Source organism: Ictalurus furcatus, chromosome 2, assembly GCF_023375685.1.
Source record: "Ictalurus furcatus strain D&B chromosome 2, Billie_1.0, whole genome shotgun sequence".
Taxonomy (NCBI): domain Eukaryota; kingdom Metazoa; phylum Chordata; class Actinopteri; order Siluriformes; family Ictaluridae; genus Ictalurus; species Ictalurus furcatus.
Window position 1 is genome coordinate 31,322,674 of NC_071256.1, and position 24,349 is coordinate 31,347,022.

Consider the following 24,349-nt stretch of genomic DNA (forward strand, 5'->3'; position numbering starts at 1 on the left):
GAACAACCTCCACAGGGCAGGAGTGAAGGTATCACAATCCACTGTTTGAAGTGCTGAAATATAGAAGCGATACCACAAGATACAAACCACGCATCAACAGTAAGAACTTGGAATTTGCGATGAAATACAGAAATGAGCCACAAAAGTTCTAGAACCAAGTTTAACCTCTACAAAAGTGTTGGAAAGGCCAAAGTCTGGAGAAAAGAAAGGATCTGCTCATGATCCAAAACATAGAAGCTCATCTGTGAAACGTGGAGATAGTGTCATGGCTTAAGCATGTAAAAGCCTAGAAAAGCATCACAAAAGAAGAAACCAACAATTTGGTGATGTCATTGAGTCACAGTCTTGATGCAGTTATTGCAAGCAAGGGATATGCAACCAAATAAATAAGTGTTATTTACTTTCATTCACTTCAAGACTTATCTGTTCCTGTATTTTCGCTTGCCTAAAATTTGGTGGTCTGATACAAAAGGTTCTATGTTTAATGTTGTTTAACACATCTAGATGTAAATACCAGGAAATAAAAGCTGAAACTCTCATCTCATATCCATCTTATGATCTCAAACCCAAATGTCTTTGGTGTATAGCACAAAAAAATTAATTGGCCTTGCTTTTCCAATAGTTTCGGAGGGGACTGTATATATAAAATTACATATCAACTGATTATCCTAAATACCCACATTGCACTTATTTATTTGTAATATTGTTACTTTAAGTAAAAGAAAAATCAATCCAAATTGTTTGTTCTAATTAATCATATGATGTAACTTTTGACTAGAAAATTTATTGAAAATGCTGAGAATTAAAATAGATTAATTGTAGAACCAGCTGGAGGTTAATTGGCAACAGGTCAGTAACATGATTGGGTATAAAAAGAGTATCTTAGAGAGGCAGAGTCTTTCAGAAGTAAAGATGGGCAGAGGTTCACCAATCTGCGAAAAACTGTTATTTCAGTATAATGTTCCTCAGTGTAAAATTGCGAAGACTATGAATATCTCATCTACAGTACATAATATCATAAAAAGATTCTGAGAATCTGGAGAAATCTCTGTGCACAAGGGACATTATCTGCTCTACCACAACACCACAGTTCACACATTATAGTGTGTGGTTTTGCTTGTTCTCACCATGTCCACATGGGTTTCCTCCCACCTCCCAAAAGCAGTCCAGTAGGTGGAGTAGCTAAGATAAATTGCCCCCAAGTGTAAATGTGTGTGTGGAGTGTTATCCTGGCCAGGTTAAAGCAGTTACTGAAAGTGAATGAGTAAATCAGTGTGACTTGGCTATATATTCAGTATGGCTATATGTTCAGTATAATCGTGAAGTTATTGTGCCATTTGAATGAGTGGCTTCATCAGTCATCATCCGCACTTCCCACCCTCCAAGTGGCAAGGAGAGTTCAATGGGCTTGCACTAATGTCCACACGAAGTTGGACTAAACTAAAACTGTTTAGATTTGGTTGTTTCACGCATCATTTCTTGGGTTTGTGGGCTGTCTGTAGATAGGGACTGTGCATAAAAACAAAAAAATATATAGATATGCAATTACTACCAATTTCAGTCCAACTGCACAAACCACTTCAGAAAGCCTGAGTTGTACTTTGGCCTCTTACACAAGTCTAAACCAAGTGTCTTCTGCTGAGAATGACAAACCTGCATGCAAAATCACCATTTTTCATCAGGAAATCGTCTTTTGCATAACTGGAAACAAGGAACACATGTTGTCAAGTGCTGATTTGCATATTAACAAGTTGCTCTGCATTTCACTACAAGTTTAAACTTGTATGGGTAAAAGATTAATCAGGATACAATACTGGTATAATATGAAATAACCAAGTAAAGTTACAACAATTAAAATACATCGTTTTTACATATACTTTACTCATTATGTGAGAGCTTTCTTTAAATGGAAAAAAAAATTACGTTTCTTATTCTGTAAGAAAGTTGTGCTTTTGTTTGAGCATGAGGTGAATTCCAATTAACACCTGCTGGACTTGTTTATTACAAACACATCCTATTTAAAACAGAGACTTTATGAGAGTGTCACCACTTGTTGAAACTTACACCAATGGCAAAGCTGACTAGTGTTTTATAGTGTAAAAACCAAGCAAGCTCGAAACGTTGGTAATTGTAAATGTTAGTTTTAAGAGACCATGTTGGACATCAATCCAAATTAATACATTTTGGAGAATACTTGATTGCGATACTCTGGAGATCTCTGGAGAGATATTATATATATATATATATATAAAATTACATATATTATATATAATTACATATATAATTATATATAAAATATATAATTATATATAAAATATATAATTATATATAAAATATATAATTATATATAAAATATATAATACACACACACACACACACACACAGCAATAGTAATAAAGTGAAAAGAAGATATTTAAGTAATTAAAGGTTTACATTTTTATATAATCTCAATTTTCCACAGATTGGAGCAAAATTAAAGGGGAATAAAAACAACAGCAGCTCCATTATGCAGGGAGGGTGGGATTTTGTTTGAATGGTTTACCACTTATCCTATACAGGATCGCTGGCGAGCCTGAAACCTATCCCAGGGAGCTTGTGCACAAGGTGGGGGACATCCTGGAAGGGGTGCCAACCCATCACAGGGCACAGTAGCACACACATTCACACACCCATTCCCTTCAACACATATCACTGGATTGGGGGAGGAAACCAGAGTACCTGGAGGAAACCCCTTAAACACAGGGAGAACATGCAAACTCTTAACTTCAAGGGGAAAGAAAAAAAAGTAAGAGAAGTGTTTATAGCTAATATAATTTAAATGAAAGCAGGAACTAACTTGTCTCAAATACATTCCACAACATTAAATGTACTATAAATGGAAAAATAAGTACACATTTTTCATTAAAAAAAATAAAATTGCAATCAGTGACAAATTGCTGTGATGTAATAGGAATAACACTTCGGGAAATGCTGTTATTGGAAAATAATTAGCTTTAGGATGGTAGCAGAAACTGTGCAACTTCACACTGGTAAACGTTTTTTTCCCCATTCTATACAGGATGGTTCAGCCAGTACAGGTCTCTTCATCCAGCCACAGGATTCACTGAATGGTTTGAGGAGTATGAAAATTGTGTTGATCATAAAAATAATAAATAAATCAAGCTCACACCAGGGAGAAATTTTTAACCAACAGTATTTAATGATCATTGCCATTTCTGCCCTGTACCCGTCATTAACTATCCCCCCTCCCTCCAAAAAGTCCTCATCCCCTCATAGTAGACAATCAGGACCAGGAATCAGCTATTTAAAACAGGCCTAAATAAATATGAGCATGTGTGGGTATCTGCATCTGTATCTGCATGTGAGAACTGTTAAAATCATGGAAGAAAAAAATATTTTAAAATAAAAATTAAAAACATTAAATCTTAGATAAAAAAAAAAGTGTTAATTTTTCTAATTGTAACAGAAAATAGAACATACTTGGGGCCATCAAGTTAGTAATGCTAAACCATCTACACCAATAGCTTTTCTTTAAAAAAAAAAAATATGTGTCTTTGCATCAAAACCATTTTAAAATTATAATTGGAAAACAAAATCTCAAGTTAAACGGCACCACCTGCTGGCAGAGCTTGGCTTTGGTCACAGAGAAGAAAAGGGGGGGGGGGAAGTGAAATTGACCAACACTAGCTCTCACCCCACCCCCAACCAAAAAAAAAAAAAATTAAACACAATAAACAAGGCGCTGTAAGACTTCATTAAAATTCCCAAACAGCAAAAAAACAAAACAAAAAAAAAACCAACCTGTTTTCATTTTAGCACTGCTTTTTGTTTGAACGATGGTGGTTTTGATATGGTTGAGTGAAATGTGGGCTACTGATACTGATGTAAGCTCACTAGCAAAATTCCCTAGATGGAAGGTGTACAGCAGGAAGTGGGCACTGGGAAGGAGAAGAAACTCATTTGCAATATCTTACACAGAAGACACCGTAGTAGGAGTGAGGGGGTTCTCCCACATCATTAGCTATTTGCCTTCAAAGAAACTGAAGATACTTTTTATGAATACGCCTGTATGTGTGCATGTTTGTGTTGTGGGGTGAAGGGTACGCATCAGTCCGTTTTATCTGTCCAAGCCCTTGCAGATCTGTCCCCCGTTCAATCCATTATTATTTTCAGCATGACATGGGCTCAGGAATTCTCTCTCTTTCTTTCTCTTACATTAAGGATGCCTTCTTTTTTTTTTTTTTTTTTTTTTTTTTTTTTTTTTAAAAACCTCCCCACCCCACACACGATTTGCAGTAATGGGGAGAGGAAGAGGGGTACAGAGGGATGAACATTGCTCCAGCGTTCCATCCTTCCCTCTTTTCCCGTTCCTTCTGCTCTCTCTTTCCTTCTCTGTATACTTGGAGGCAGATCCTCCACTTCCACTTTGGGCGCTGCAGAACCGAGTACGGCAAATACAAAGCCCGGCTCTCTCTGCTCCGATCAGACAGGTATGGATGGGCGGGGCTCTCAGTTTGAGGCGCTGCTATTGGATGAGCTGGAGGTGGAGGCGACGGCCGTGCTGGAGTTGCCCGTGGTGGCAACGGATTTGCGGATGTGAGGGAGCAGGAAGGGGTCGCTGGCCAGCTGATGGACATCAATACGGTCCTCCTTGCGGTACACCAAACACCGACGAATGAAGGCCTGCAATGGTGGGCATGGATAAAACAATTTAAAAAATTACATTAAACTAAACTGTCTATATTCAGAATCATAAGAAATTCATAAAATCACACATCATTTATTAGTGATTGGAGGTTTTTTTTTTTTTTTTTTTTAAAAAGGCACAACTAAAAGAAAAAGGAGAGAACGAGACTTGTACCTTAGCCTCAGGTGAAACTCCAGGTTTGGGAGGGAACTGCACCTCTGTGGCTTTGAGTATAGTGTTCTCCTGTAGGATATCTTGCTGCGACTGATTATGACCAAACGGCTAGGATAGAGAGGGGAACAAACATGATTACTGGGATAAAATCTTGAACATTATTTCAGGTGGCACTATGACCCCCCACCATGGCTTCAATTTGGTAATGATCATATTACTAGCGCATGTAAATTGGCTACGGCGTTCCTTCAACTTTTTCCTCCCCCTCTAATTCCAAAGCAATCCAAAGAGTTGTCATTTGTGACACCAACTTGATTACCGGGAGAGAAGAAGAAAAAGGAAAAAGAAAAAAACAAAAACAAAAAACCCCCACACTACGCAATCCCCCGAGGATTTTGTGACTGGGGAAATTAACGCAAAATCATGTGTGCAATTTTTCAGAAATACCGCAGATTTTGGCCAAGACGTGTCATGTGACATCATCACAAAGCGCATTCAGCCAAAGCCCTCTTTGATTCACATGCATCCAACAGGAGTACAGCTAAAAGGTCTCATTTACCAAACAGACATCACTGAAAAATAATTTCATGCGATTGCACTTTCGCCTATTCAAGTAGTTTTCCACAAAGAAAGTGCGCAAAAAAACAAAACAAAAAAAAACAAACACTCAGCACTTTGCATCTTAATGCATCTTAATCCTGTATGGACTGACTACATGAGGATGCAAATGATCTGGAAAAACCCAGACTACACTAATACAGGAGTAAACTGTAGTGAGCTTTTTGGTTAAGAAAAAAGTTCATTTTGCAATTTGTTACTGCCTTTTAAAATGTCAAATACAAAACTTAAATTAACAGAGGCATGATATATTAGGGCTAAGAAAAAAGGCTAGCTCACAAAGACACCAATTCTTCACCAAAAATGCTGATTCTGTCAAAAAGAAAAATCAATCTGTTGTCAATTTCCTGTTACCTTCTTCCCATAGAGGCACTGGTAGAAGATCACGCCAACTGACCACACATCCACTTTATTAGAGATCTTGGGTGGCTCTTTCCCTACCACAAAGCATTCTGGGGGCAGGTACCTACAAGTAGGACAGGGAATTAAAAAAATAATAATCCCCTCAATGTGATCTTAACTAAAATAGTGTGTAGGAAGCAGAAATTCACAATCGATGCTGATCTATAAGCAATCGTATTTAATTATGCACTGAACAAATTAGTGTTGGTGGCACAAGCTAACACACAAGCATACCAGTAAGTCCCAGCTCCTTGCGATGTAAGCTCCATGCCATCTACACCGTAGTTGTCATCATCCATGATCTTAGACAAACCAAAGTCTGTGATTTTTATCTCCCCGCACGCTGTGCCGTTCACCAGCAGGATGTTACCTGGATGTAACCACAAGAATCAGGTCAAAAGGTCAGCCAGTTAGAAGCATGGTGATTGTTTATGACAAGTCTTCCAAACCAATAAACCGTTTCTTTAGCTATAGCGATAGTGGACTCCATTTTAAGGGAGTCTGTTTCCCTGTAGGAAACCATTAAGACATCAGCAATGTGTGTTCTGTTGCCATCAATGGATTGACACCTTATAGTTGCCTTTTTACAGTTTAATTCATACACACCTGGACGAAGTTACAACTGGAGCAACAAAAAAAAGGTATTCAAGGACAAATACCATGATTTGGATACATGACAGCTGTTGAACATGGAATGTTGTTTAAGAATGATTCACATCTGCCAACATCCATGTTAAAGCAAACTACACCCAACTACCCCTTATAAAAATTATAACCTAGATGAATTACTTTGATAACAGGAAAAAAAACAAGCCTATAATCTTGAACCTGATTGGTCAAATGGCGTGGGCTAAAATTTTCTATAACAGTAGCTCTGACTATAGTGCCACCCATCATTCAAATCACATGTTTATATACGTATTTAAACTCCACATGATCCAAGACTAAATATCATACAGGTTTGCAGAAGACTTTGCATGTTCCGGTTTATTTCAAACATGGCAAGCTGTTTTATTTGTCTGGTAAGAGAACAACTATTTATAGCTTCTATAAGTGTCAACAAGAACTAACTTGTTTTGTGAACATGCCACAACACGTAACTATAAACGGATAAAAAGTATGACATGTACTTGTCATACGAGCAAAAGGTACGACAAGCAAGGCGCTTCAGGAAGTGCTTTGGGTTGAGGACAGGAACTCCGTTTCGTGTCTGCATCACGCCATCTTATCATCGCCCACTCAATGAGCCAGATGTGCATATATAGCGTTCATCTGTCGAAACTACAAAAGACGGGTCTGTGACCGGATGCTCAAACAAGGCACCGACATCCTGAATAGAGAAGCATGTACAGTATTTTCTCTTATGTCCATGGTAATGTTCCAGGACCTCGTTGATGATAATTATTTTAACCTCATCAACAGGACTCCCTGTTGTCACCTAGTTTAAGGTCTTAAAGTGTAACTGTAGTGTTTACTTAGTCTTACCTGGTTTAAGATCATAATGGATAATTGGTGGGCGGATCTCGTTCAGGTATTTCAGGGCGTTGACAACCTGCATAATGATGGACCGGCCCTCTTTCTCAGACATTAGCTTGTGTTGTTTTAGATAGAAATCCAGATCGTTGCCTTCACAATACTCTAGTACTGTGCAGAACCTACACAAACACACAAATAACACACAATCATTTTTTCTGTTCCAATAGAAACAGCTTTATTTGTGATGCTCATAGTAATGGAAGTGTCATTTTACTGCATGCAATTTAAATCAGTTCTTGCAGTCACAACCAGTATGGTCTACAGTGCATCCGGAAAGTATTCACAGCACGTCACTTTTTCCACATTTTGTTATGTTACAGCCTTATACCAAAATGGATTAAATTCCTTATGATTGGTTTGGGCTAGGAACATGCATTGTTAACTGTGGGACCTTATATAGACAGGTGTGTGCCTTTCCAAATCATGTCCAATCAACTGAATTTACCACAGGTGGACTCCAATCAAGTTGTAGAAACATCTCAAGGATGATCAGTGGAAACAGGATGCACCTGAGCTCAATTTTGAGTGTCATGGCAAAGGCTGTGAATACTTATGTACATGTGCTTTTTTTTGTTTTTTATTTTTAATAAATTTGCAAAGATTTCAAACAAACTTCTTTCACGTTGTCATTATGGGGTATTGTTTGTAGAATTTTGAGGAAAATAATTAATTTAATCCATTTTGGAATAAGGCTGTAACATAACAAAATGTGGGAAAATTTCTCAAAATATTCTCAAAATTCCGGAGGCACTGCATGTGTACATACAGTGTACGTGTAGGCAGTTAACGTGTCTCTTACGAGTCGGTGTCCAGAGAGAAGTAGTCGTAAAGTTTGACTATTCTGGGATGATCCAGTTCCTTATGGATGCGATACTCTCGGCAGGCATGTCTGAAACAAAGCATACAACAGGCATTGAGTCCTTGTGTCATACAGGCTTAAAAACCTCAAACAGTTTTTGCATGTTTCTTAACCCATGACGTCACACGTCAAACAAGCCAATCATACACATCAATATTTTAAGTCCACATGAAGTCAATATTGATGTTTTGTGGCTTTTAGTATGAATATGTTAGACTTAAGGCTATCTATAAGCTAGTATGCTCCAAAACGATTGATGACATATTGATGACATCATTCAGCACTTCAGCATCTCATTAGATTTACTGTCCAATCAAACGCTCTCTAGAATCAGAAGTGTCCTGCTCCCAATATTGTAAAAAATCCACGTTACTAACTGTGAAGTATTACTTAGCCCAAGCTGTGAGGTAAGCTAAACACTACATTCCATTTAAAAAAAAAAAAAAAAAAAAAAAAAAAAAAGGGGGGGGGGGGCATGTGCTGTCATGATTTCCTGTTTCAGGGGAAATTATGTCAACACATCGAATAACGCTGCACTTTTCAAGGCACTTCACAGGGACTTTAACTTCTCATAGCTTCAAAGGAATAGAAAAAAATGTACACGATTTTCCTGTTTCACAAATTCATCAGCGAAAACATGTTTACTGTCAGAAGTGAGATATTTTTGCTAATGTACCTGACAAGTAAGGAAAGCATACTGCCAGGGCTAATAACTGTATTATTTATAGACACGCCATATCGTTAACAAAAGGCACGTCACATAGCTACAACCTGCAGTAGTAATAATCATTTTCAGTTTGCTTCTCTAGAAGCAACATAGCTTAACTGCAATCATATAGAGTGAGTCTGTGGAGGTACAAGTCTTTTCCACTCTGGGTAATGTCTTTGGTGTAGTACACGGAGCTTGCACCCTCAAAGAACAAAAGCAGTAAGAAGCTAGGAGTTCTCAGCTTGCATCATACAAAAATAAGAGTGTCATTTATGCACCTCCATATGATGCATTTAACTGCAAAGTAACTGCAAGTTTGCTAACAGCCTAGTTATAGGACAGTTTTGCATTGCGGTGTAGTTTTCATCCAGTATTTCCATTTCATTTCATAATCACCAAAATTATGACAAGACTGCATCATCCATGCAAGATCATTAATAATTAATCAAAAACAATTTGCACTAAAGGCCAGCGCAGTGTTTCTCAATCCTGGCCTTGCATTACTCCTACCCAGCACATTTGAGCTGTTTTTCCTCCTCTAACTCACCCAGTTCAACTTAGTGTCATCTTGGTAATTAGCTGAATCAGGGGAGGAGGGAAAACACCAATATGTGGAGGGCCAGGGATACTCCTGGTCCAGACTGAGGAACACCGCTCTAGAGCAAAACTTCTGACACTCAACAAGTCTTATCTGATGAACTACATTTAGTTATAAGTGTCCCTCTGACACATAAAGATCTAGTTTTTACTAAACAAAAAGCGTCACAGAGGGTGAAATGATCATAAATGTCCTACTTGTGGTAGTTTTCCTTCTTCTCATCTCTCCAGTTCTTATTGAGCTGATGAATTTTCACAGCCACGTACCGCTGTTCTGTCAAGTCAAATGCCTAGAGGAGGACGGCAGAAATTAAAAAGAGAAAGAGTACACGCCAATACATAATCTACACTGACATTTATTCATTTTGCAGACACTTTTATTCAAACAGGGTTCATACAGATTCTTCAGAATGAAATTCCAGGACTTCCAAGGACTTTTTAAGCACTTTTATTTGTTTTCAAGGACTATAGAAGAGGTGTTCATCCATTCTCCATACCGCTTATCCTACACAGGGTTGCGGGGAGCCTGGAGCCTATCCCAGGGGACACCATCCCAGGGGACACCAACCCAGGGTGCCAACCCATCGCAGGGCACACGCACGCACGCACGCACACACTACTGACAATTTAGAGATGCCAATCAGCACATGTCTTTGGACTTTGGAGGAAACCCCCGAAGCACGGGAAGAACAAGCAAGCTCTGCACACAAAGGGTGGCCGTGGGAATTGAACCGCCAACCCTGGCCGAGTGAGGCAAAAGTAATAACCCAAGTCACCATGCCCCCCCACCTACTCTCCTAAAAAGAGAGGTCATTCAAACATTTATATATTTAAAAAAATTATAATAAAAATAAATAAATAAAATGTCATTATTAATAATAATAATAATAATAATAATAATAATACACATTTGTATATGGTGCCATTTCCAGCCAAGCTGGATTAAATGAGCATTTCCCAGGCATTGCTTCATCTTCACCGTAACGTCAGTATACTCCAGGTGGAGAGCACTGTTGCCAACAACTTTCAGTGGAAAGTCGCTAAATGTCACTAGCTGACGTCATACGCTAATTAGCATATTCAATACGTATTCATTCAATAATCTGTGTGCTCACATGCTGTGTTTTAATACAGATAAGTTCCCAATAAAGCTGTTATCATTTACATATTTTCTGTTGTCAGACAACAGAACGAGGATGAAACATTGACTGAAACACGGCGCATTAAGAGACTACATGTTCACCAGCAGTCACTTCCAAGCTGCTGCTCTGCACTGCTGAAATCCCGATTTATAACCGTGACGTCGTCTGACAAAATCACCACACACACAATTTTAAGACAACGGGTGCGAATGCGCAGAGATTTCGGCTATATTTACACGTAAAATGATCACACAAATTAGAAGCAAATGAATGTGCTGCTCCACTCTGAGTAGCGGCGAAGACAGAGGTGTACCTGCAGGTGGAAAGCAGGACCTCGCGGGGCAGTACTGGCCACTCTCTTCTACAGGAATTTGCCAAGGTTTGCCCAAAATAGTCGATAGATTTCCTCGCTAGGTGCTTTTTTTATTTAAAGAAAGAAAAAACAAATGTGCTAAATGGGTCTGAAAAGTGGACCAGAGCTGTCTCCATCACAATGAGTGAGTGAATAGTGTGAGGAGGATGAGGGGGAGGGGTTGCAGCGGGGAGTCATATTGAGTGAAAGGATTGTATTCGTTCTATCCAAAATAAACACTTTAAAGTTTGTTAGCAATTTCGTATTTATTGACACTTTTTTTTTTTAAATAAATTCAAGCACTTTTTAAGCACCACTTGATAAAATATGGCTATTTTCAAGGTTTTCCGGTACTTAAATTTCAAAAAGCCAAATTCAAGCACCTTGTACAAACCCTCTCCAAAGCGACTTACAATTGAGGAAATAATGTGCTATTATAATGAACCTTCAATGTAGAGACACAATTTGTGCACTTGAAAAATTAAGTGCACTTTTAAATATTGTATGAGTGGTGAACAAATGAAATGCATTAGCTAGCCTACCAGGCAAGTAGAAGCTCCAGTGTGCTGCCCAGCCCAATGTAAGTGACTAGGCTAAAAAAGTGGTAGATAATGTAAAGTAATGCAATGTAATGACATCAGGGCTCTCCTACCTTGTAAACTTCACTAAAGCCACCTCGGCCCAGCAGGTGCAGGAGCAGGTAACGGTCATTCAGCGTGGGGTGATCTTTGAACCTGACAAACGCAAACAAACCAAATAGTGATGTTAAAGGAATGTTTCAGCATTTTCCCCACAACACCTGTTCATCTACCACATCTGTAGCAAATGAGTGATTAGCAGAAAAAAGATTTCGGACATTCTTCCCTGGACTGAGAAAAGAAAATAAAACCCGTTTCCTCATAACTCACTTATAACAGATGTTTAAGGCCAGTTGTTGGGAGGGACAATAAACACTAAAGTGAATTTTTGAATTCTTTTTTCCCCCCAAATGCCTTTCTAAATGAAGATCTGATTTGCCATTACAAATGTAGTTTTGAGGATCTGACGGCACATGGACAATAAAAACATCAGGGCAACTGGAAGTACCTGGACTGATTTCTATTGCTCCAGTGTTGAAAAGTTGGATTAAACTAATTATCAGCTTTAGACTTTATTGTTTGGGAGTAACTGCTGTGGTTTTTACATTCACTTGTAACTTGTCACACATTTTAAAATGTTTGACAGGATTCCACGTCAGCTCTTAGACATCCATTATAAGCAAGTTTCAAGTAAACAGTGGAACGTTATCAAACCGAAGCCTGAAACAGTAAAACAGCAGAGGAAGAGGAGGAGGAGGAGGAGACGTACTGGGAGTTATCTTCATTGTGTATTCTCTTAAGCTCTCGGATGTGAAGATTACGCACTCGTTCCAGCCTCTCCAATTCAACTTGGATCTCGGCTTCCTCCTACGCAGCGCACACAGTTTTTTAGGCGAAACACAGATTGTCATAATAAAAATACACTAAACGCAGAATGCCAAGTCTGTTACAAAAGATTAAGCATGATAAAATAGAGAATAGCAAACATCTGGTTGACTCTGGCATGCTCTTTACCTTCTTTAAGTGACCAAGTCTCAATTTGAAAATCTCTTCTTGCTCGTGATATTCTGCTAGTGATAACCTATCAGTAGAGAAATAGCACAGGAAACAATAATGTAAAACATTTAAAAAGAAATGGATCAATAATGCAGCTGGCAGGTAGAGCTTTGTTCCCTCTGGCTTTCTCTGTACTCACATCTCGTTCTCTGCTCCATTGCTCTTGTTCTTGCGTTTATTGGGTTCTAGGTTGGGTGGCGGAGTCTGGGCTGCGTTGGGTGGCTTCTTCTTCGCCAGGAGCTTCCTCTGTCTTTCGATGTCCTCTCTCTGTGAGTTCACCCGCTCCTGCTGCCTACACACAAAGTGAAAAATAGAAACTCAACTAACAAAGTTATTTAAAAAAAAAATACTGCAGTGCTCAATGCTCAATCCTGGGAACATTCAGGCTTTGAAATGTGGGCCACATGCGCCATGTCTTATCTGAGGCTACTCAGAGGAGTCATCATAAGTGCAAATTTTAGTTAGTAATGCCCTGTTTGATGATCCAAAAAGGCAACTCCTAAAATGAATGCACATGCATACATATATCTGATTGTTCTTTCAGTAGAAATTGTGTTTTTAAACAGTTAGAATTAAATGTTTTGGAAATCCAATAATCAATGGTGGTGCATTCTATGGCTTGTGGGGGGAAGAAAAAAAAAAAATACAATCGTTGCGAGACAAAAATGAACTTATTTAATCTTCTATATACAGTGGGGGAAATAAGTAAAGAACACGTCAAAAACCTTTTCCGTAAATATATTTCCAATGAGGCTATTCACGTGAAATTTTCACCAGACTTTGGCTTCAACTCAAGAAAGAGTAAAGAGCTCCATTCATTGTTCCTTCAATTATATGAAGTCTGCCAGTACCATGCGATGAAAAACGGCCCCACACCATGATGCTTCCACTTCCAAACTTCACTGTTGGTATAGTGTTTTAAGGGTTATGTGCAGTGCCATTTCTTCTCCAAACATGGTGCGTAGTATGACAGACAAAAAGCTCAATTTTGCTCTCGTCTGACCAGACTACACTCTCCCAGTATTTCATAGGCTTGTCCAAATGAGTTGTAGCAAACTTTAAACGAGCTTCGACATGCCTTTTCTTTAGTAAAGGAGTCTTACGGGGTGAGCGTGAGCTGTGGAGTGCATTGCCTATTGTTTTCTTGATGACACCTGCTGCCTCCAAGTGTTTCTGGAGCTCTTTCTAAGTGGTCCTTGGCTCTTGGGCTACTCTTCTGACTCCCTGGTCAGAAATCTTGCGAGGAGCTCCTGTGCATGTCCGGTTGATGACGGAGTGATGTTGCTTCCACTTGAGGATAATGGCCCCAATGGTGCTTACTGGAGGATTCAGAAGTTTTGAAATACGTCTGTATCTGATTCCATCAATATGTTCCGCAACAATAAGGTTGCAAAGGTCTTAGGAGAGCTCTTTGCTTTTACCCATCATGAGATGTTTCCTGTGTGACACCTTGTTAACGAAAAAGCGTTTTTTATAGACCATCAATTTACTAATCCAGCTGATATTAATTTGCAAAGAATATAATTACTTACGGATTTCAGCTGGTTCCTTGCCTCGAAGAACTGCTTTTTCTTAGCATGTTCAATACTTTTTTGTGTGTCATTCCACTTTATTACACATAACTTCATTTATGGATTTTAATGTTGTGAATTCTTTATATTTCCGGATTTCTTAAGTTAATACTGGTGTCTGGTGAAAATTTCACATGAATAGCCTCATTGGAAATATATTTACCAAAAAAAAAAAAATGTTGACGCATTCAATACATATTTCCTCTACTCTATGTAATCTCCTGTGTTTAGTCACTTCATGAACATCTGCAACCCCAATCCCAAACGCCACCTTACTGAATAAATACTGCACCATATATGATAACGCAAATTATTAAATATAGCACAATTACTGACTGAGATATTTATGATTCAGCCAAAAACAGACCATCATTTAATAATAAAAGTTGATCTATAATATCAAGTTAAAGTATAATACAGACTCCCCCAAACAATAACATCAATTAATTTTATGAGAGAAAAATATAATTGAATACAAAGATTAATTACACAGTGAGTTCATTAAAACTCCCAGTCGATAAAATAAGAGTACGTTTTTATTATAAATTATAATCTATTGTCATAAGAGTTTTTACTCTTGCATGATGCCAATATGTCAAAAAACCTAGATTTACCGTGTAAGCAATACAGTACTTGCCTTTTAATCTTGATTACATGGAGGAAGACGAATGCCTACATTACATTAAATTAGCTTAAATTTAAAACATATCAACACAGATTAAATAAAAGACTAATGGAACAATCATATACTGATGCAATTACAATGTCGTATAAAATAAAACATAATGCCGTTGCCATTCTATTAGCAGCTGTTGCTTAAAGTCCCTAATTATATTGGTCTCTCGACTCTCAAATACTTGGAGATTATGTCGTATATTTTAATCTAATGAGACACATTTCATTTCTGATCATGAATCAGTTCCTGAGTTATGAACCTGAAAATATGGATCACTACTTCTCACTGCTCTAGGTCTTACTTGATTAAATTCTGAAAGGCATATCCATCGGTCCATTGCTCTGTAAAGGATGCGCCGTGTCGCACTGTAGTGAAATGGCCCAGTCGGAGACGGTCCTGCATGCTCTTGTCCCTGCACGCCATCTTCTCCTGCTTCGACTGAACACACACATCCGCTCACTTAACACGGGATTCACGTTATATTAACTTTACCCGCACACGCAGGAGCGAGGAGTGCATACCTTCTCAATGAGCAGCTTCTTGCTCATAGTCACACACTTGTTGAGGCGTTCCTTACAGCGCTCCAACATTCTCTGCTGCTCATCGATCTGTCTGCGCAGGTCACAATTCACCTGAAACACAAACACACACACACACACACACATACTACCAGTCAAAAGTTTGGAGATACTTCACTGAAATGTTTCTCACGATCTTAAAAACCTTTTGATCTGAAGGTGTAGGATTAAATGTTCAAAATTGGTGTTGTAGAATATAAATATAAAATATATTTGTGCCAACATATTCATTTCCTTCATTAGAAAACAAACATTATTTACAAAAAAATAAATAAAATGTAATAGTTTACTTATATTCTCAAAAGCAGCCAATAAGTGTCCAGCATAGGTGGGAACTCCTTTAATACTGTTTAAAAAAACAACTCGGGGGGGGAGTTCGTCAAGAACCTGGTTGAGAAAATGCCAAGAATACATTTCTGGAAATTCTAGGCAAAAAAGGGCATTACCCCTAGCCTGTTCAGGTATTTCATGTGTTTCCGCTCAAGCACACCTGGTGCAACTAATGAAGCCCTTGATTAGTTGCATCAGGTATGCTTGAGACAACACCTGTTTTGCATATTTGTGCTGTTGTGATGGATTCTATTCAGGTAGTTGAATAATTTTGAGACTGGAGAAGTCATTATAAGTTGCATTTTCAGTTGAATTTGGGGAAACCACTTGAAGCATTCATTGTGTTGAACTATTTCAGTTGCTTTTGTTTGATTTTATTTGACAATAAACCTGATTTGCATATGGGAATTGAATCATTTTGATTGCAACTGTATGTACAGGAACAATTAAGGAAAGATAGCCCAAAAGTACAGATCGGGTTTGAAAGATAGCCCAAAAGTCCAGATCGAGTGAAACACAGGAACAGACAGGTCACAGAAGGCCCGATTGGCTCTGAATTTACCTTTAAAATGAGCCATGAATGTTGGAATGTTTAGATGTGCTTTTCTGAAAACCATACCCAGTCCGAGTAGGTCTACAGCAGCAGGACATTAGTTCCTCAAGACTACATGTATAATGAAATACATACATGTCTCCTATGAATGGCTATGAATTAGCACAAGACTACAGACTTCTGGGCTTTGAATCGACTGTAACGGTCAATATAATATTAAATCAATATATTTACAGAAAAGATGCAAGACTGCATCTTTTACTCCAACTTATTTTCTTCTCATGGACTCTCAGTAATGAAAGTGTATAGTTGCATATAAAATCCCAGAGATGCCTGCTCAGGACAGCACTGAAATTATTTAACCACCCTGGAGTTTGCTGGAAAGCAGTCTGTATTTTGGACTAGAATTTTCTAAATGGGGGGAACTTATTTTAGCATCTGAGTAGCATATGTAAAGGCTGAACTAACCTCATATTCCGATGCCTGGGGATATGAAGCCGTGTGCTGTTTCTACAATGCTTACCCTGAGCAAATCATCGATGCGTCCCTCTTTTTTCTCGAGGTCTGAACTCTTACTGCTCTCCAGCGCAGCCAGCTTCTCCAGAGTCATGTCCGACTGAGGAAGAACAAACAAAAACGTTCAAAAGTGCCCCCTAGCATGTATTGCATCATCATCTTTATTTATAATGCCCATCATGACGTGCAATTGTGTGAATCTATGGTACCTGTGTCGCCCGGTGCTGCTGCGTGTGCGTGAAAGCTGGTTTGAGGGCGCACGATGAGTGGGAGTGGTCTGTATTGGAATTGATAGAGGACGGACTTCCTTGCTGCACCTGTCAATCACAAAGCATAAAACCTTCATACCGGCCTTCCTTCACTGAATTAAATGACATTATGAACACCATTCCATGGTACATAAAAACAAGCTGCACCAACACTGGATTAATTCTAATCAAATATTTGATCTGACAGCTGGGTGAAATGACCATTAATGCAGCCGATGCAGCAGACAAACCTGATGGAGTGACAACAGGAGTGCAGAAAAAAATTAAATGAAAAAAATAAATAAAAAGGGCGAGAAATGAAGGAAGGAGAGTGTGAGAGCAGGAGACTCACTGCAGCAGGAGGGTTGGAGAGAGAGTGCTGCGGGGAGGAGCGCACCACAGGAGGAATGCCACGCGCCGGACTAGTGCCAGTACCACTACCCCCCGCAAACTGGACACACAGAGAGAGAGAGAGAGAGAGAGAGAGAGAGAGAGAGAGAGAACGGTTAGAGTAAAGAGTGAAAGATTAGTATACAAATCTGTGCGGTTAACTAAAAACAGCCCTCATCGTATCATTGTGCGTTTTGATCTGCAATGCATCAAGTATTCACTTGAGGGGTGATGCCATATGTTGTTGTTTACAGGATGCTGGTGTTCTCCCTAGCAGCCATCTTTTTTTGTTACTACAAAGGATTGCTGGATCACTTGCAAATGCAACCTAGGTGCAGCTGTCTTACTGGTCTCATCCTGAAATACTCTCGAACATTGTGTAGCAGTTCTCAGTCTAATGCACAGTCACTGCCTCGAGCTTGCTGTTCAGACTGTCAAAACATATTTAATTCTCAAGGGCATTTGTCACAGACTGTGTAGGTCTTTTTCTACACATTTCTACACAACATGTATATTTTATGTTCAAGTTCACAAACACCTTTTTCTTTTCGAGCTAATTCTCACACAAAAGCAGAAGTCAGCTTAGAGTCCATAATAAGTAGACTACAGTGTGTCACTATGCTATTTGCTCATGAGACCAAACAGCATCCTAAAGCAGGAAGGTAAATGTGTTTGGCGTTTGATTAATAGAGCTTTACAATGCGTGTCAGAAACAGAGATGAAAATGAAGTCTATGTTCAGGTGTTGCATGTGAAAATCAAGCTACCCGATCTACAGGACGATATAAAAAGGTTGGTAAAACCTTATTTTTGCCGTGTTTTATTTTTATCCTATTAAATGACCTCTTTTTTGGTAGGTTAAAAGGCCTCGGCAGTCAGTGTTCCGAAGGTCTGCTTATCTGGCTGTACTATACTGCTGGCATTTTGCCAGTAAACCTAATTATCACGAGCCATACTGAGCATCATTAAAATGTACATGATGAAAAAGAACATGAAATATTATAACATTAGCAACACCCATACTATATTCGGGAATTCATCAGCACTGCTGCATAAAGAACAAAATGCCATCAAAATTCCCCAAAAGTCTTTTTGTGGCTTTTAAGTCATATTTATAGCCTAGTGGCCTTGTGGGAATTAACTCATGTTAATCAAGAGGGGACACACGTGCGCTTATGCCACCCTCAGCCAAAAAAATAAATAAATAAAATAATAATAATTTATACCGAGGTTGTCTATAACTAATAAGAAATTATGCACTTTCCTGTTGAAAATGCTTCACAATGCAAGTATGGCTTTTAAGGTTTTAAAAGCTTGCACAAATGATGAATAAACAACCTGCAAAATTGATTCAGATGCATCAGGTACAGATTTCCAGAAATGAAATCGAGCACTGCATTTAAATAATATTGATAATCCGTTCCTGTTTCAGTTCAGAAACGGATCATTACATATACACACACTCAACCTATTAGAACTCACCTCAAAATAATCACTGATTTTGTGTCCTCGGCCTCCTGCTTTCGCTAGGGGGGGTGGGGGGTTGGGTGGAGATACAAATAAAATGAAAAATAAAATAAAAAAAAGTTCTCAGAAATTCTAATGATCAAAACCTCTATTAGATGATACATTGCTGATTCCTCAGTCTTGAAACACAATTAAGTTATGCTATCCTGATTATAACAACCACATACATTCTGCCTAACATCTGGGGAGAGAGAGAGAGAGAGAGAGAGAGAGAGAGAGAGAGAGAGAGAGAGAGAGAGAGAGAGAGAGAGAGAACCCTTCACAGATAAAGTAGAAGAGAAAGTGAAAGTGCGATCAGTCAAGAATTTGAAAATCCACTACCTTGGCTGTCAAAGGGGTCTCCTTTCCTCTTACGTGTTCTCTGGTCATTCGGCTTCTTCTCAGGTGTCTGTGTATATTTAAGAGAGAGAGCACAGATGAAACAGGAATTTATGACTTCACTTCATTCCACAATTCCTCTTGGTCGAGACGTCTCCTTGAAGTGTGTTTTCTCACAACTTGCAGACTAGACAACAGGCTCTTTGAGACTAAACAAATCAGTACAGTTCTACTGTGACTGTGTACTCATGCCATCAACAATATCCCCCCAAGGAGATGATCCTCTCGCACAGCAAAAAGAAAAACACTTCACACCGGGGAAAAGTAAGCAAGGTTAAGAAATTCGATAACTTCTCCTAATCCTGCTCTTAGCTGCAAGTATTTTAGCCGTATTAACCCTTTCAGCACGTTTTAGTAGTAATTATGTAAAGCTTGATAAAGAAACAGCCAGCATCGGGCTGTGACCGGACTATGTTTCTGCATATAACTAATAAAAAGCAACACTCTTTGTGCATCGCATTTTACACTTAATAAAACATAAATGAAATAAAATCATGTTTTGAAAAAATGCAGTCATGTTACTGAGAACCCGCAAAGTCGTAGGTCCCGTAGACTCTCCTGTTACGAAGCGATGACACTGGAGACTCCTTCAAATTTTTTTACATTATACATGTTTACAAGCCCCACCAAATCAATGCTTTTGTATTATATATTTTAAATTCATTTATTATTGGGTTTATATTAGTGTGGCACATCCGCCAAACCATCCCTGTGAATTAGGGTTTCGACAAGAACATATTAGAAAGAATGCCTTAATATAAACCTGTGATTTGTCTTGTGGCCTCCACTACTGTCAGAGCTGCTGTTATAGAAAAATCAGCACCTTCTGACCAATCAGCGCTGTGGGAGAAGCTATATTAAGCGACCACAGGACTTAGTAGGAAAAGTATGCGTATGATCCAGATTGGTGTGTGTGTGTGTGTGTGTATAACTAACCTCGAGCTCTTTGTCACTCAGAGAGCCCACACTACACAGACTATGATTGGATGACTCGTTGTGCCCGGAACCCTACGGAGAGAAGCGAAACAGCAAATACATAAACGAGTACAGAGCTTCAAATGTTAAAACATGAGGGCTGAAATGAAATGAACATCCTGTTTACGAGTGCACGGCATCGCTGTGACACCAAGACGGCCTTGAGATCAAGCGAACGCTGCTATTCATTACCCCCTGACATTTTTCCATCCCATTAGGCCAGAGGACTGCAATGCCAACAGTATTCAAGGTTGTACAGAAAGAAGACGGGATGGGGGTGGGGTGGAGAGGAAGTCTTTGTTTTTTTTTTTAATAACTCATCTCTCTCTCAGGCCACTTCAGCCTCAGTGGAAAAAAAAAAAAAAAACATGCATTATTCATAATCAAAATAAGACAGGACAATCTGCCGTGACACACCTGACGCGCATCACGAACAAGACTCATGTTTCTAGTGAAATGTTTCCGCTGCCTCTGCACGTCGTCTCACAGTTTAATCATCATTGTGAGATGTGGTTTTTCCACATGCCAAATATGTATTTAAACTAACTTACCACTACCCCACTGTGACAAAATGAAGCAATCCCAAGTGAGTCCTAGAAATTTTGTCTTTATGGAATTATGACGATATCATATAGATCTTGTGATACAGGTCACAGTATAATGTCGCAGACATGTGCATTTTTTTTTATAAGGCTGACCAACTCCATTGTTACCTACAGTAACAGGTACAGCTGAGGTCATAAATTTAGATTTGCCTTACAAGATCTGCAAAATGTTAATTTAAAAAATGTAAATAAAATAAGGGTTGATAAAAATTGCATTGTTTTTTTTTTTTTTTTATTATTTAGTCCTACCCCGAATAAGCTATTTCACATAACAGATCGTCCACAACACTACAACTGAATTTACACAAATGAACCAGTTCAAAAGTTTACACACGCTTGATTCGTAATCCTGTGTGTTGTTACCTGGATGATCAACGACTGTGTTTGTGTGTTGTGATAGTTGTTCATGAGTCACTTGTTTGTCCTGAGTAGTTAAACCGCCCGCTGTTATTCAGAAAAATCCTCCAGGTACTACACATTCTTCACTTTTCCAGCATTTTCCTTATATTTGACCCCTTTCCAACAGCGGCTATATGATTTTGAGATACATCTTTTCACACTGAGGACTATTGAGAGACTCAAACAGAACTATTACAAAAAGGTGCAAACATTCTCTGATGCTCAAGGAGGCAACACTAGACATTAACAGCCAGGGTGATGTAAGCTTTTGAACAGGATCAAATCAGGTAACTGCTTTATAAAGTGACTACATACAGATGTTGTAGACGGAAGTGATTTGCATCAACAGAAAGGGGAAAGCAAAGAAGAGGACAATGATGGAAGGGGATCTGAAAGATCTGAGCAGTGCGTTGGCATGGCAGACCTTGGCGACTCCGACCCCAGTGAATCGAGCCTCGAGCAGCTCCTGCCTTCGAGGATCCAAGCTGTGCAGTTCCTCCATCATGACTGCAAAAAAAAAAGAGACACAGAGAGAGAGAGAGAGAGAGAGAGAGAGAGAGAGAGACAGAAAGAGGGGATGGTTTGCATCTCATTACGTAGCCATAGTGATGCTGGGAGGTTTGATACCACAGTAATGTCTGTGTGACATGTTGAGTCATGGGCCACTGATGCATGCATTTTCGAGACCTTTCCTAGACTTGATGAGTCTCTCTGATTGCTTTTTCACTAAGCCACTTGCATGAAAACATCCCACAGGCCTGCTGAGACTTACAGCATCGAAAATCAGTAGTCACACGACTCCACATGACACGTCCTCACACAACACACACGTTCAATCTGTGTAGTATGCATTACCACATCATGTCCTAAACTATAACACTGATCTACAAGGTCAGTTTAGCTCAGATGGACCTGAATAACTTCATTAGGTCAGCAGCAGGGCCCAGAGGTGGCTGGAGGGAAAAAACAAAAACACACACACACAAAACAAACAAAACACGATGCCAGCCAAAAACTAACCAGCTATACAACGAGCTACCTAACATCCACAGGCTAAATCAATCAAGCCACAAGGCTAGCTACCGAACTATGCAATCATTAAGGATGCAACAAAGTTACGTGTAGCTCATTTAACCGAAATGTGAAATACAAAACGCATATCAAGGAATCACTCAACCTAATAAAAACACTTATATTATCCCCCCTCTCTCTTTAAATGTTTTACATTATCAAAGCAGACGTTAAGTGGTTATCTAGCTAAAAACACCATGCAAGCTAGTTAGCTAAAGCTAGCAGACAAACTGTTACTTCAGAGAAGCATTCGTGTAACGTTTTATGCATTAAAAAATATAAACAAAACAAAAAAAGGCTAGTTCAGAAAATCTATCTGAATTTTAAAAAGAGAGAAAGAGAGAGAGAGAGAGAAATGTTTACTTAAAATACATTTTCTTAAACACTTAACTAGCGTGTTAGCTGGAGCTAACCTGATCTGACCCATGGGGTTTGGCACCATCAAGACATTGTTCACTCTTCTGCTATTAAATAAAAGCACAGTTAACAAGCTAATTAGATTCCTTCCAAGTTTTGACAGCCAGCGGAAAATTACTAAACAGCACGGAATCCCAGTTTTACCTGAGCTGTCGATGGTTTCGACTTGTGATGTGTATTTTTTTTGGTTTAGTTTGTGACTGCTCTCCTCCTCTTTGTCACTACAGACCTCGTCCTCGGTTAGCCAGACATTCCCGAACAAGGCCTCGAATCCCCGAGTCTCGCCAGCGCTCAGTGTGCGGCGCAAGGCGCGTGGTGCTCGGCTCCGACTCCGAGCGTCAAGCGGAGGCTGTGGTACCTCCTGACACGAGGCCTCGAGATGGACAACCTTTCCTTTCGGCCTGCTTAAAAACAGTCTATCAACTGATCAGGTTCTCTACGCTCCTTTCTTTTTACAAAGCAATTTCATGCTGCCTACACAGCGATTTCCACCGAGCGACGGTCAAAGCGCATCGAACATGGCTCCGCTCCGAGCGATTTAAATCTCAATCCTCTTCTCGGCTGTTTCTTTGCGATGCCGACTACGGGTCAGCAGCACCGAACCGGGCTCAACGCCGCCTTAACTAATCAAAAACTGCGCCCAAAATCAAGTTCCGTGTGCACATCTCCCCAGAACAAGCACGACGTGTTTGAGAAGTGAAGCTGGTCCCGGACGGTCAGTTAAATCCGGATCGATTCGGTTCGGTTTCTCATCTTTCGCAATGTAAACAATAATCGGTAAAATCTCATATTTTCTCGTGAGATTGTGCAAGATGTTCGTGCATTCGGCCACGCCCCATTTCTAAATTCCATACGTTCTGTTAAAATGTGTATTTTTCCTCTGAAAGACACTTTAATTAATGGTCAATATGTAAAGAAAAGCTTTGGATTAACTTTACAGTCTCAGAAATAAAGGTATCAGATTGTACTTTTCCTTGTCGTCGAGGTGGTATCATCAAGGGTATAGCTTTTACACCTTTTAGTATTCATCTGGACATGTGGATAGTGTACCTTTTAAAAATAATGTAAGGACCTTTTTTTAAAAAGCACTCATGCACCTTTTAAAACTTCTCTCAAACAGGGTTTTCAACTAACATTTGTGGGGGTCCATTTACATGTAAATTCCTTGCATATGAAAGTCTATCTGTGTAACATGACTGAATGGTGATGACACCTTTTAACTTTTAACACTTACTGATTAATTCAGTTGGTAATTAATTCACGGGTATAAATAAGGCACATCAATTCGATGTGGTCATGTTACTCCTTTTGACTAGCAGCACAGACTCAAAACAAATTTTTCATTTATGGCCTTTTCTTTTCTTTTTTTTTTTTTTTAATAGGCCATGTTAAAATCTATGAAGGTA

The 24,349-nt window shown here is 39.1% G+C and overlaps 1 protein-coding gene across 1 annotated transcript; it reads right to left on the reverse strand.

Moving 5' to 3' along the window:
- Window positions 1–3,175: 3,175 nt before the first annotated feature.
- On the reverse strand, window positions 3,176–23,706 carry tlk2 (tousled-like kinase 2). Its single transcript, XM_053614505.1, has 21 exons — window positions 22,368–23,706; window positions 21,880–21,962; window positions 20,413–20,484; window positions 19,420–19,486; window positions 19,054–19,097; window positions 17,535–17,633; window positions 17,144–17,251; window positions 16,942–17,034; window positions 15,479–15,589; window positions 15,259–15,395; window positions 12,850–13,002; window positions 12,669–12,735; window positions 12,424–12,521; window positions 11,729–11,810; window positions 9,781–9,872; window positions 8,217–8,306; window positions 7,367–7,536; window positions 6,116–6,251; window positions 5,834–5,945; window positions 4,862–4,969; window positions 3,176–4,683 (listed from the first exon to the last, which is right to left on the reverse strand). Exons 2-21 carry the CDS (start codon window positions 21,958–21,960, stop codon window positions 4,510–4,512), a joined length of 2,094 nt encoding a protein of 697 aa, XP_053470480.1. The 5' UTR covers window positions 21,961–21,962; window positions 22,368–23,706; the 3' UTR covers window positions 3,176–4,509.
- Window positions 23,707–24,349: the final 643 nt, after the last annotated feature.